The 14,373-nt window shown below is 36.3% G+C and overlaps 1 protein-coding gene across 1 annotated transcript in view; it reads left to right on the top strand.

Moving 5' to 3' along the window:
- The first annotated feature begins 1,154 nt into the window (after positions 1-1,154).
- The window catches only part of LOC139148473 (uncharacterized), a 55,059-nt gene continuing 41,840 nt past the window's right edge, over positions 1,155-14,373 (top strand). The window contains exons 1-6 of the mRNA XM_070719936.1: positions 1,155-1,278; positions 1,415-1,519; positions 9,370-9,769; positions 10,554-10,695; positions 10,867-10,989; positions 11,522-11,644. Coding sequence (XP_070576037.1) covers positions 1,440-1,519; positions 9,370-9,769; positions 10,554-10,695; positions 10,867-10,989; positions 11,522-11,644 — 868 coding nt within the window. The 5' untranslated portion in view covers positions 1,155-1,278; positions 1,415-1,439. The remainder of the gene's footprint in view (positions 1,279-1,414; positions 1,520-9,369; positions 9,770-10,553; positions 10,696-10,866; positions 10,990-11,521; positions 11,645-14,373) is intronic.

Genomic DNA, 14,373 nt, shown 5'->3' on the forward strand with positions numbered 1-14,373 from the left:
CAGCTTCTGTAAGGCGTAGCTTGCCCGCAAACCCCGGGGGCACTCTTGATATATTTCGTTATTTCGTTATTTCGTTATTCTTGATCTTTCACAACAGTAACCGTCTTTCTACTCACTACATAAAAATTATACTTTTAATATTTCGACCAATTAGTCGGGTTTGTCATCAGCGACTGTAGTTCAAATTATGTAAATATCGGGAAGACGAAATTCTACATCACATGAGAGGCAACGTATTCTTTCTTTGTTGACTGCAATGGCTTCCACTGGATAGTCGTCTGTCTTATCAAAAAAGACAGAAACAAACAAAAGCAAAACAAAACACATTGAGCACAGATATCTCCTCTGGCAGTAAAATATTTCGATATAATAAATTTCTTGACTTAGAAAAACTTGCTTCGTTTTAGCATTTTTATGACCGAATGAACTGTTAGGCATAGACATATAGGCATAGACATAGACATATAGGCATACACATATAGGCATAGACACATAGGCATAGACACATAGGCATGGACACATAGGCTTAGACACATAAGCATAGACACACAGGCTTAGATACATAGGCATAGACACATAGGCATAGACACATAGGCTTAGACACATGGGCATGGACACAGGTTTAGACACATAGGCATAGACACATACGCTTATTTATACGCTTAGACACATAGGCATGGACACATAGGCATAGATATATAGGCATAGACACATAGGCATAGAAACATAAGCATAAACACATAGGCTTAGAAACATAGGCATGGACACATTCCAAAAAGAAACATTTCCTACTAGAAGTTTAAACGATAAAATAACGTTCAATGACTTGATTAATTAATTGCATGAGAGGACATGAGGTAAATTAAACGATAACAATCGACGACATGTTGCGATTTGTCAAGCTTGAGTGATAAAACCTTGCCAATTCTGCTCAGTTTTATGTCATCACGCTTCACATTTTATAGGTTTACATTCTTTCGTTTCAAGACTGGTTAAAAAGAAATCATGAATGTTTTTGATAAAATACACTGTTTATTCACAATATCATATTTCCCGCCATTTCATTGTTTGCTTTCGCAAGTATAGACCGAAAAGGGAACGGCTCCTGACAGATGCATCATGGGAACCATGCCCTTTAAAATAATTAGCTGATCTTTTGTAATAAAATAAGCCGAAGTCGACACTATGTATTTGATCAAGGTAATCGTGTAACACGTTCTTTCTAATCCATCACCTACGTAAAATTCCACTTGTCATGATATATGCTCAGAAAACAAGGTAAGCATTTAATACGATACTTATGTTAATCCAATGAGAGTAGTGTCGGGATGAGCAGTATTACCGTTATTTAGCGGTAGCTGTCTGCGTGTGCTGACATTGTTTCCATGTCGTTGCTTTTCACTCTCACTGCCAGGTATCTATATTCTGCTTGACTGACGATGTCGACTAGAGGCGGAAAACCAATACCTTACAGGGCGAACTGGTTGTTCAAACAACGAGACCAAAACAGGCGAGCAATGTAAGTGAGATTTATTTGACATTTTAAAATAAGTTGCTCAACCACAGATGTAATGTCCGGTTGATGCACGATGCGGGACGAAAATTACCTTATGAAAGAAATGTCATCAAGTCATTAAACCGATACTTTCACATGATATGTTGAATCAACAACTCAATTTGAAACAAAATGTAAAGATTTTAGTGATAAGATGAAGAACACGAAGTAATTTTCACCTGTACGGACACAAAGCAGGTATCTGTATAAACGCCACCCATAAAAAGCTAGACCATTGCAATATTTCTTGCGAGGGCAATACAATGCAATGAATTATTTACTGAAAACAATGCTGTCTATTTTTGGCACTTGTCAGGCACCTCGCCATTTGAATTGTCTAATTCATGTACATTACCCAATCCATGATAATTGTAGTTATCGTTACTCATGACCTGTGTTGCGGAACAGGATAATACACGTAGAACAAACTACAATAAAGCATGTTTAATATGTGTACTTCATGCTGACCTTTGCAAAGAGATTGGCTTCATTGAACATTTTTGTGATATTGCTTTACAATTGCCTACATTTCCAACCTACTATAATAGAAATGACTGTACCTGTATCTTTTCAATGGCCTTCGGGTAGGTACACTCAACAATAGACAGTATCACGCCTATTCCTACTCTGTGGACTTAAGGTATATACACTCGCTGGTGAGTTTATATACAAATGTTCCAGACCTTCACCTCGGCTTAAGTGGAACTATTTTTATCTGCTTTCAAAAATAACCATATCACGACGGTGATTGTTCGTTGGTGTTTGTAGAGTGTAATTTGCCATCCATTGTCCGAAATTTGTGATGGTCGTCTCCCATCAACCCTGATGACGTTGGATTAACTACTTTTAACACGATGATAAATTTGATTGATACCTAGAGCATGTATTATTAGGGATGTCTTAGTATAATGTTCTTTAAAATAGTAAAATAATTGAATTGAAAATCCTTTTACTCAAGTTGTGCTCAGAATATTTCCTCCTAACATTAGTGTTCTCACTCAGAAATGTTGGTTTTTTTGTTCTAGACATCACCGTCATTCGGCAAAATTTTCTTGACTTTTGATTATCGAGGTAAATTGATATGGTAGAAAAGGATGTTGTATGCCTTACCAATTTCACGCACTATAAATAAAGGCCTATAAATGTCCAATAGGATTAATGTGTATTGTATCTCAGACGTTGTCATTCAATTTGCCACAAGAGCTATTTCTGGATTATTAAAGTCTCTTCGGCTGTGTTAAAAAGCGCATATATTGTGAATTGATGTGAAAGAAAACAAAAATGATAGTATTTGCATGTGTTTCACCAACACCAGCTTCAGGCTCTTCAGACAAGAAATGCGCATACAATTACATTATTCAGTTATACTATACAGGAATATTCTCTATCTCTATCCAGTCAGGTCTTGTCTCGGGAACAGTATTTTCTTAAGGGTAGTATTATGTTCGCATTAACATGAATAGGTCAAATGCAACGAATGATTTAACATAGTGTCGCATGTAATAACAATATGCATCACTGATCTCAACACTAAAGAGTTCTGGGTGAAATGTGACAATCCAGTTGTTGTTGAGTGTCTTTGTAGTTGCTATTTCTGATGTTGTCATACAAGTAGATAACTTTAAATTTTCAATGTTGCCAAGGCACCCTAAGTGAACCCGTGCTCGAATTTGTTCTTTTACAGAGTAAGGGTCAATTTTGTCTTCAGGCAAAAAAAGTCATGAACATCTTTCAATTTTTTTCACGCCAATTTCCATTTATGCCACAATAATCTCTCCCACATAATGCACAACTCCAGAAAAGTCACCTAAAACCAAGTCTTGTTTTCAATTAAATATTTATTTCTCTTGGTCCAGATTCAATAAACGCAACACTTTTACAAAGTTTCATCACATAGATTTTTATTTATCTACATTTATCAAAGCGAATGCCCCAGAAACAAAGCTCTGTTCTTCTTTAATTGTTATTTTTTAAACATATGTCAAGGGCAAGACCCTGTAATTTCACTGTCTTTGTGTTGTATTTTGGAAGCAGAGTTCATACTCGATTCGATTGCTCACTTCTTTCTTGTTCCACATAAAATTAAACTTTTGTCGATAAACAATCATTTATGTAATTGTGTTGTGCACATGTAAAAAAAAAAATCTGACTAAAAATGTTTGATGACTCAGGCTTGGCTTTATGTAAAGTAATTGTTTGATTTATGTTTGACTAGTTATAACAAAAACCCAAAACATGTTAAAGCAAGTCTATCTGTCTCTACATTTGTGAGATTCAGGTCCACTAATGCATTGAACACAAATATTTGTTTTTGATTAGTGGCGTGGCCACGTCAATAGTACAGAGACGTGATCTTGATTCAAATCATGGCAAAGAAAGTGTTGATACTCCCCCAATTCTTGTAAGAAATAGCCTCCCAAATTGAGGTAATCCCTGTGATTTTGTCCAGTGAATACGGAATGAAATATGTTGTGAAAATGAAAAGTTTCGGGACTAGGTGACGTTGGAAGTGAAATTCATGAAAGCTATTTTCGGATGTATTTTTACTTCAAATTGATCCGTGTTATTGATGTTTCCAACAATATTGTGTAACGCTTTTAATGTTAAAATCAAATGCATGGGCTATTGTAATGTTATTTTTTAACAAGAACAAAATGATTCAACTATTGTCTTGTTTTCGTTGTTCTGTTCTCTCTCTAGCAAGAGAGATAGGTAGAAGACAAAATCTTGATGCATCAGCCCGACTATTGTTTGTGCTCAAAGGCAGTTGTAGAAACAAATACCATTTCCTTTTAGAGTGTCATGTGTATTCAGATTTGAGAAAGCAATATTTACCAGGAGTATTCTTGACGGAGCCAAACTTTTGTCAATTTATGAAATTTATGAGTTCTTCTGAAACCGTAGTCTTCGTATGTTTGTATGTAAAGCTTTCAAGCACAGAACAACAGCCATGTCACAATTTCTTAAAACGCAATTTTATGGCTCTGACGGATATTCTCTATGTGTACGCATGTATTACTCTTTTGTTCCATATAGGTTTCTATGTGTATTCTCTAAAATACTTATGTAATCCGCCAATCGCGCAAAAGGTAATATCGACCTAAGAAGTGAGGTCTTGGAGTTAACCATACCAAACCAAGGTTATGATAAGTGGAAATATTGTATACATTTTACCTCCCTCCTACCTCCAGGATGTCAAGTCTGTAAGAAATGGAAATACATGCAGATTCTTAGGCAGATCATCCATGTAGCCGACACGAACACGAACTGTCCGATACCGACTATCAAATACTATGAAAAATAGTGAAGAATGAGCGACAAAATACACTGCAGGTTTCAAGTTGCAGGTAGAATAAGTCTGTGACTTTTTATAAAAGACTACAAAAATAGTAGAAAGTGAGCAACCAACCAGAAGGTTAGTGGAGGAGACCGGAAACTTGTATACTACGCATATCATTAGCATCTCATTGTCGGCTACATGGACTGTGTGCCAAGTCAGGAGTTTTATTTGCTACTACTAAAGAGTTCAGATCACAAATTGAAACCTGGAAAACACACTTCTACGGTATATTATGTTTATTGTTATGGCTGACAAGTCACTTTAAAAAATATATATACACAAAGTAATTAAATCTATCTATAATGAAATGTATTACTTATATATATATATATATATATATATATATATATATATATATATATATATATATATACCAAAAAATACTACGTCCCAACCATATAAATGAGAGTGTAGAACTGAGAAGTTGTAATTTGTATATACATACACCACACACACACACACACACACACACACACACATATATATATATATATATATATATATATATATATATATATATATATATATATATATATATATATATACACTATACTGTGCGTAAACATATACTAAAGTAAAGTGGCTAATTCAGGCTGTGATATACATATATATATATATATATATATATATATATATATATATATATATATATATATATATATATATATATATATATATATATATATATTATATATATCCCGAACATTTACAAAGGGGAAGCATCAATCAGTCAATTGAAAAAAGTACAATAACCAAAACGGTAATTGTCTCACACAAAATGGTTTGAAATATATAAATACAGGAAAACCGATCCATCATGTCAGGGCACCTTTTTGCTAGGAAATAATAAGAAACACATTTTCGTCTTTTTGTCCATGTTTCAATTAAAACAACGGATAAAGATTGGGTTCTTTTGTTCTTGCTGCAGCCTTTAGAAGAAGATCTTTCATATTTAAAATATAGTACAGACTTCGATAAGACTTCTTGCAACGATTGCTAACACTTTACAGAAATTCGACAAAAGTGTTCAATTGTCTATCTGTAGTGTTCAATATAATAATCTTTGACCCACGTGTATCTTCCATGTGATAAGGAGCAATTACACGCACCAACCTTTGTAAAATTTCTTCATTTAATGAACGTATTCAGCCGGATTTGCAGGTCAAGGTTCGAAGCAGGTTTAAAATGTTCTGATTTAATGTTCAATTTTTCCGATAAACGTAGAATTTAACAATGTTTAATCATAATAGAAAAGTTTAATTCTCAACGGCAATGTGAAGCTTTCAGCTCATTCGAATGTGTGTATATCTGTGTTTGACGAAGTCTGCAAATGTATTACCCATACGTAGCTTTAAATATTTATCTTATTATGTACACCGCGTGTCGATTCCTTTACAAACTACGACAACAATAACAATGAAACAAAAGCAAAATCCATTCGTTGTGATCATACTTTCTTTGACCCGACTGAAAGTTCACGCGTGATAATTTTGCACAGGGTATGATATTGAAAGCATTATGATTAATATTGGTTGAAATTTCTGTCGATGTTGTTAAGAAAGCGTTAATATTTAATTTGTATGACAACACAGAAAAATAACAGTTCAGCTGTATGATTGAGTCCATGGTTCTGTCATTAAACATTAAAAGTTTACCACTTTGCATGCTGCGTTCTCCATCAATAGCAAACAAAAGATGAGAGTGCTTTGTAAATATGAGTTGCGATTCGCAAAATTAATGTATTCTTTCATGAGTTCGGTCTTGTTAACACAGACTGAGGTATACATTTTTAGTCAACTTTGTAATTCTAATTTTAACCATTTATATCATTTGTGAATAGTCTAACTCTAACGGTTAGGCAAGGGCTTATGCACGGCAATACTATAATACGGTATGTGTGAAATTTGCGGGTATGCTTTCAAGATGAGTTTGCGACACAATTTTAAGGAAACATGCAAAATTCTCGTACTTTAAACTTACAGTACTATTTCATTGAATTGGCTTATTTCTTAGGTACAGTTATTTCGAGATTTGTTGAATTCTTATTAGATGCGCCCGATAAGAAGTCGAGTGAGAGACTTCAACACTGCATTTATGTCAAGAAAGCATAGCAAATGCTTCTGGTGCTGGTGTAAACTGTACGAAATAGATTTCAACTTCAACCCCTTAATCGTACCTTGTTCACTAACTATGATCTCTACAGAAATGTTGTTAATCAACTCACTTCTGCTCCTGTTTTAAAGCAATGACGAAACACTAGACAATTCATTTTACTTATGTAAACTCTCTGACACTTTCTGGGTCAGGTTTTTATATAAATTTCTACAAAGAGCCTTTTATTCTTGTCGTTAGACCTTGCCTTCGTGGCGTGCTTTTTGGAGACACAAGTAGTCTAGTTATGTACAGCAATCGCATACTAATAGCCATTTGATTTATTTCTGCAATTGAAATGAACACTAGGAAACCATCGTTTGTTTTGTATTTGCTACAAGTCAAGCGCAGTTACCACCTAAAGTACGAAAATGTTCTGGAAAAAAGACAAGTAGAGAGAGACACATTGTTGTAAATGGGTAACAATATTACAATAGATAAATGATAAATAGGAACTGTACTCTTACACCGTTCTGTCAAACACTGTAACCCTTCTTTACTGTTACCATTAGAACATATTAATTTACAACAAATCTCTACAAAATATTTTGCAGCACGCTGGCGACGTTACTGTACATGGTTTGTTTGCCTAAATAAAAAAAATGAAAACTCACGAAACTCCGAATATTACCTGTTAATGTGTCGATCCCAATTGCAAACGTCAGTCCTACACTACTGATCGTTACCAGGCGGCCACAGTGATTATCATGGAAAGTAATTATGTGAAACTAAACCTTACAACATCTCATTACCTCGTATGAGTGTATCGAAAATATATATTGTTTGTTTGTTTGTTTGTTTGTTTATTTCACCACTGACGAAAAAATGAACATTTTGTAAAAATATACAATTCAGTGCAAATAAATAAAATGTATAAATATTTGTTACAATAATGTGTCTGAAATATCTGAAGTTGAGTGGTGAGGGCCATGAAGATAGTTCGGTAGAACTAGTACAAGTTCATGGCCCCGGGAACATATTATCTAGTACAATAAGATCTGGTGACAGTCCGTACAGCTGGTGATAAAACGAGAAGACATTTACAGATGTGATCGAAAAAACTTGGAGTTAAATAATGCAACTGCAGAAATACACAACATTTGAAACACTCGGATACAATAAATTACTGGTAAAGTTATGTGAAACTTAATCGTCACTATGTAAAAGGTAGTGTTTGAGTTTTTTTTTTGAATACATGCCTTGTGGTGATCTGTTTGAGTGATGAGGGAAGGGAGTTCCAATGTGTAGCTGCCGATGTGAGGCTATGATGTGTAATAAGGTAGTCTCCTCTGCTAGACAATCGGGTGGGATAAGAGTGTGAAGGGATGTGGAGATATTGTTGAACATCACGGGGGTAACGGTTGGATTTTAAATCATGGGTGAACATGCAACAAGCATACTTGCTAAGTTTAAAAATATTCAAGATGCCAAGCTGAAGGAAAAGTGGTTTAGTATGGGCTGTAAAATGTGAAAATGTGATGAGACGGACCAGTTTCTTTTGCAGGCGAAAAAGCTGATTAATATGAGATGAATAAGTGTTTCCCCAAATCTCAATGCAGTAATTGAGATGGGGAAGAATAAGTGTGTTGTAGAGAAGAATTAATATAGATCTGGGGACAAAATGACGAATATGTGATAGAATTCCGATTTTAGAGATGATTTTATTAGTTATGGTATTAATGTGAGAGTGCCAAGTTAAATGTGAATCAATCGAAATTCCAAGGTAGGTTGAAGACTCTGTAGCAATTACTGGAATATTATTAATGGAAAGGTGACCATGAGTGTTAATCAGTTTCTGGTAGGTTTTAATAAACATTGTTTTGGGATAGTATTTGCTCTTCTCATAAAAGTTATTGAATCACACGTTCAAATGGTATCGATGGGTGACATTACGAGTGTTGAAATATGGCTACACTGTAATGAAGGTCCAGACTTTAAGTTTTAAGAGCTCCTGCTAGTTCAATATCATATTTTCAACCAGATAGGGAAAATTACCTCATTTGTGTAATATCGATTACTTCTGGTCTCTACCTTGTATTCTTACATTTTAAATTACCAACAAAGTAACTTTTTCGAATACCCGACATTTGTAAAAATTAAATCAACCATGACAAACATTTGTCTTCAACCAATTAAAATTTCAGTATTGCCAGGAATATCCACGTACACGTGAATTGAGTTGGTTATATGATCAATGTATTCCTTACTTACACTGTCTTCATATAAATGTTGCTTTGAAAGTTTTAATCGTGTACTGGAATCAGTAATCCTGGCAATATCAGAGTATTTGCAATAATTGACATCATTTTACTTTAAATTTCAGCGAAAAAGGCCAACCACCAGACAGAATTGAAGTGTTAGAAAATCGTACAGAGAATGATACAAAAACTCCCCAGAATCAAGACCTGTCTGACAGAGGGTTTTATTTTGGAGGAACAACACTATCAACAGGAAGCGTGAGATCAGACGATCATTCAGTAAATCGATCCAGACATTCCAGGTCATTAGCGATCTTCACGGATGCTAACAAGCAAGCCCTCATGGCAGTCGGGAAAAACTTCATGTTAAACACTACTGCTCATGGTGTACCCCGCTTAGCAGCCTCAAAAAATTTTCACAAACGTCTCCTTTGGTTCATCATCATCTGCGGCTCAATGACAGCGTTCATAGTGCAAACGTACTTCCTCGTCGATACCTTTTTGAAGTACCGTGTAACAAACAAGGTCAGTATGTTTTATGAATCTTCAAAATAAAAAGTGATGTATTAAAACAGAAAATGCGAACACATTTTAAAGACAACCAACCTTGTTTTACATATCTTAGTTATTTAAACTCAAAAAATTGTTGGTCAAAGTATGCAGCATCGTACATTTTGGACAAATTGTCAATTCCTCACATTGTAAGTAAAGGTGTCTGGCATTCAATGTGTTCGTCTTTAAGAACGCTTAATCTTGCATTATGTTTAAAGATTTTGCTAACTCATTACGTAGACTGTAACTTTTCATATTGAGTTATTGCAAGTGTTAGACAATTTGAACTAGCTTTCTGCATTTTAAGGGTGAGAGAAAAGGATGCTTGAAAACTCTATCACTTTTGATTTGTATCGATGAAAAGCTACAGTAATGATCATTTATGCGCTTATTCACTTATGAGATGTTCAAATTGCAATGTAGATCAATGAATGCAAGTATTGAAAACCTTACTTTCAACGACACGTAACTGTCCTACTTTAAATTAACATCATAAATGTAGCATTGAAAAAACGCCGCAAGATTGTGTTCAACCGTTTTACGCAGAATCTACATTGTAACCTGTTCTTCATATGCAATTAGTTATGTATATACGAGCATTTTCATGAGATTTCTTTGTCACAAGACTTTCTTGGCTCTCGAAAAAATACCCTAACAATTATACTTTTGACTGTTAATCATTTACGCACAGTGCTAATCAGACAAACTCCAGCAGCGGTTTCTTTCACGAAACATTTCATCAAGTCCTTCTTTGCAGATAACCCTAGTAACGAAGACTTCACTGACGTTTCCTACAGTTACAGTGTGCAATACTAACAAGTTGAGGCGTTCTGCCATCGCTGACTCTCCATACAAGGACGTGCTTCTTATTGATGATAGCACCACACTGCCATATTACGGTTAGTGAATACATAGCCAGTTCACAGTTTTGTTGTTACTTTACTGAGTCAAAGCTTGATTTGTGCCATAAATAGCAATTGGATATTTATATCTGATGATATCTTTTGGCAATGAGAGATACCCTCCCCACACAGACTAATATGCTATATTACTCCCGATGATTAACCTAGGTCCATGCATGGAGGGAGATTTTATGTGTGACGATGGATTACTTTGCATCAAACCATTCTTAAAATGTGATGGCGTACGTAACTGCCTTGCGGATGGCAGCGATGAACTGGGATGTGAATATGGTAAGGCTCAAGGTCAAAACAGCCTTCCTAATAGCCACACACATACATACATAGAATCTGACATAGATACATACGTAGCTACATCCATCCATAAGTAGATCCACCCATCCTTCCATCCATCCGCCCACCTGTCCGTCCACCCGTCTGTTCATCCGTCCGTCTACACATCCTTCCATCCATCCATCCGTCCATCATTCCACCTATTGTCCTCAGAGTGACACACAGACAAACACACAATGACATACACACAGACACTTGATTTTGATAAATTTAATTTTTGCAAACGGGACCAGTGTTCAAAAATATATAACGACGAAAACTAAGTTCTATAACTGTTACCATTCCATTACACTAATATCGTATGCAAATTTGGATGTATGTTAAATTGTTAATATATGAAATGGTCTGCCAGTCTGGGAAATATTCTAAAATATTGTTTTTTTTAATTAAATAATAGCAAATGAAGAAAATGTTTAGGTAATGCAGGCTGACAACCTTTCATAATACACTGATAACATTCTTCATTCGTAAGGAACATGTGGTAGTGAACATTTTCGATGTGCTAATGGTAGTCAGTATGGGTTTTGTATCGAAAAACAACTATATTGTGACCGAAAGAAGGATTGTTATGAGGGAGAAGACGAAATTGGTTGTGGTGAGTATTGTACTTTTCCGGTGGACGAATTGTTTTGATAGTTATCAAAGATAGCGTATTAGTCTGTCTTTATACATTTCAAAACACAAAAAACATGTCTCTTTCGGGACATTGTAACCGTAGCTACCGAAAAAGCCTAGGGTTGACAAACTCGCTGAAACTTCAGCAAAGACAGCTTTCGCTTACTAAAGGCAAATCTTCGTTGTCATGTTTCATGCGCTCATTCGTAGCTCTGACATCTGTTAATAGTGGCTATAACAGGTACCATGAATCGTTCAGGGCTAACAATAGTATACCTGAGTTCAATACCATTCTTGGAGTGTATTGTTGAGGTTTTGTTTATTTGTATCTCATTCAGCGTATAATGCATATTCGCGTTTGATCACGTTTTATGGGGCTCTGACGTTTGTCACTATTATTATTATTATTGTACTTGGGCCTCAGCCCAAGTACATTTGTTTTCGTTCCGTGGGAAAAAACTCTGTAAGGTATAACCATTCCTGGCTGAGACCAGGGAGGGCAAAATGTCTTGGCTTCATCTTTCTTGGCATAATAAATGGCGTAATGATGTTAACTGAATGGAAGTGCTGCTCTCAGCCAATCTTGAATAAGTGAGATGTGAATATTAATGCTTCTCTATCTGAGTTTTTGCCACAAAATCTTCTGAATATAATCAAAATGTGCATCGAAATGCAACAATTAATGCACCCTCCGTTTCCTAGGCGATGGCACGACCCTTGCTACACCCACTGGACGAGCCAAAGTGGGAGGGGTAATTTCAGTTTGGTCGAACAAGAGGGCTCGAGACCAGAATTTAACATTTAAACTTGAAACATGTTTAATCGCTGACAAGATGTGGACTAGTGTTAATCGAAGTAAAATTGTGAAAAGGAAAGGTTTTATATCCCGGACACAATGAAAAACATTACGACTGGAAACTGTACCCCCAGTTGAGAATAGTAATGCCCACAGCGATGGAGAACACTTATCCTTGAGCTGAGAAAACCAGACCATCATTTCGAAATAGAGCTGCAGATTCGAGAAGCTCGTTCAAAATAGCTAGGTACACCCCATAAAGGGGTGGTTTCGAGTTTTTAGGGCAAATTTCGCCTCCTTCATATAGAAATCGTACGTTTGTTTTTCCAGGAGAACACACCATTTGACACAAAATTTGCATGTAAAGGGGTCGCCAGTAAGCACGTGGTCAAATCTGGCATAAGAAACAATATGAAATGTTGGGTAAAGCCAGTCCAAAATAAACTGATTTGAACTTTTGTGTTTTGTAATTTATACCACTGCAGTAACATTACCTTTTTTTAACAACATCACACAATGTAATACGTTTTGAAACTGAATACTCCGACGTATTCTGTGTCTCCTTTGCTAAAAAATACGGTATGCCGATTACCATGTAAGGAGATGATGACGTCAAGACAGATTTGTAGTGTGTTTGGTCCTGGATGGTGCACGAAGTTTTGTCAAGGTAGCTTGTGTATTTATTTCCTAAATGGGAGAGATTAGGGTCGATCTAAATGAAGGCCGAAGAATGTTATGATCCTCTAAGCGAGCTGAACTCTAACGCGAATGGTTGGATAATTTGGAGGATGTCTAGAATGATCTCGTCTCATTAAGATTATTTGGCGGTCAGTATTGAATTTCAACTGCGTCACAAGTTTGCGAAATGAGTATTCCGTCGAACGGTCAACGAACGATATTTTAGAAATCTGGAGACATGGCACATCGCATTTTTATTTTAATATTTTATATTTTACAAAAGATGTAAGAAGCAATGATTTTGTCGAAATTCTGAAAAAAATATAGGAAGATTTGATCGCGAACACATTTTCACTTGGGGTCAACTAGCTCTGCGTACGATGCTGTGTGTTCCGCTACAGCTAATCGCCCCGCTCACCACAGCCCTGCAAAGACCCGTACGCGTACGTAGGGTCGGTGACTTCAAATCCATTTTGGGACTTGACGTAAAAAGCCAAATTACTGCCGAAATTCAGCATTCTTGGGCCCAAGTCGTATCCCAGCATACCTCAGCTACTCGATCGCTTCCAAAAATGACAGTCTTTTATTCACTTCTCGTAAATAACCGTCGATGTCGGCAACTCTCTCGCTAGCCCTGCGTATGATGCTGTGTGTTAGCTGTAGCACATAGCATCGTACGCAGGGCTAGGGGTCAACATGGGGTCGCAGCCATGTTGCCTCAAAACTTATTTCTGTCTGCACTCAAAACTCAAAAATGTCGGATATGAACCTGAAAGATCGATGCAATTTTGTCAAACTTCGGCGAAATTTCAGTATATAGACAAAATTTCATCTAGGTAAGGTAAATTTACTGAAATTTGATCGACAAATAATCCTGAGCTTGAACGTGACAGCTCGCCTTCTCCGGAAGTCAAGTATCCAGCTGCTCATACACAGTTGCCCATATGGCCAGGTTTATGAGATGTTTTCAAGCGACGACGGCAGACCGTGCGGGGCTCTGGATATGAACCTACCGCCGGTGTAGCTGTAATAACTGTTGCGTTGTTTTTAGTGCCCACGGACGAAGTCCTGGGGGAGTTATAGGTTTGGTCATGTCAGTCCGTTCGTCCGTCCGTTCACGCAGATATCTCAGACATGCCCTGGTCAATTTCTTTCAAACTTTGCACAAGAATAGTACCCAACCCCATACAGATGCACGTCGATTTGTTTCACAATGCGATCGAATTTGGCCGTGT

This window comes from Ptychodera flava, chromosome 13 (genome assembly GCF_041260155.1).
Source record: "Ptychodera flava strain L36383 chromosome 13, AS_Pfla_20210202, whole genome shotgun sequence".
NCBI classification, from domain to species: domain Eukaryota; kingdom Metazoa; phylum Hemichordata; class Enteropneusta; family Ptychoderidae; genus Ptychodera; species Ptychodera flava.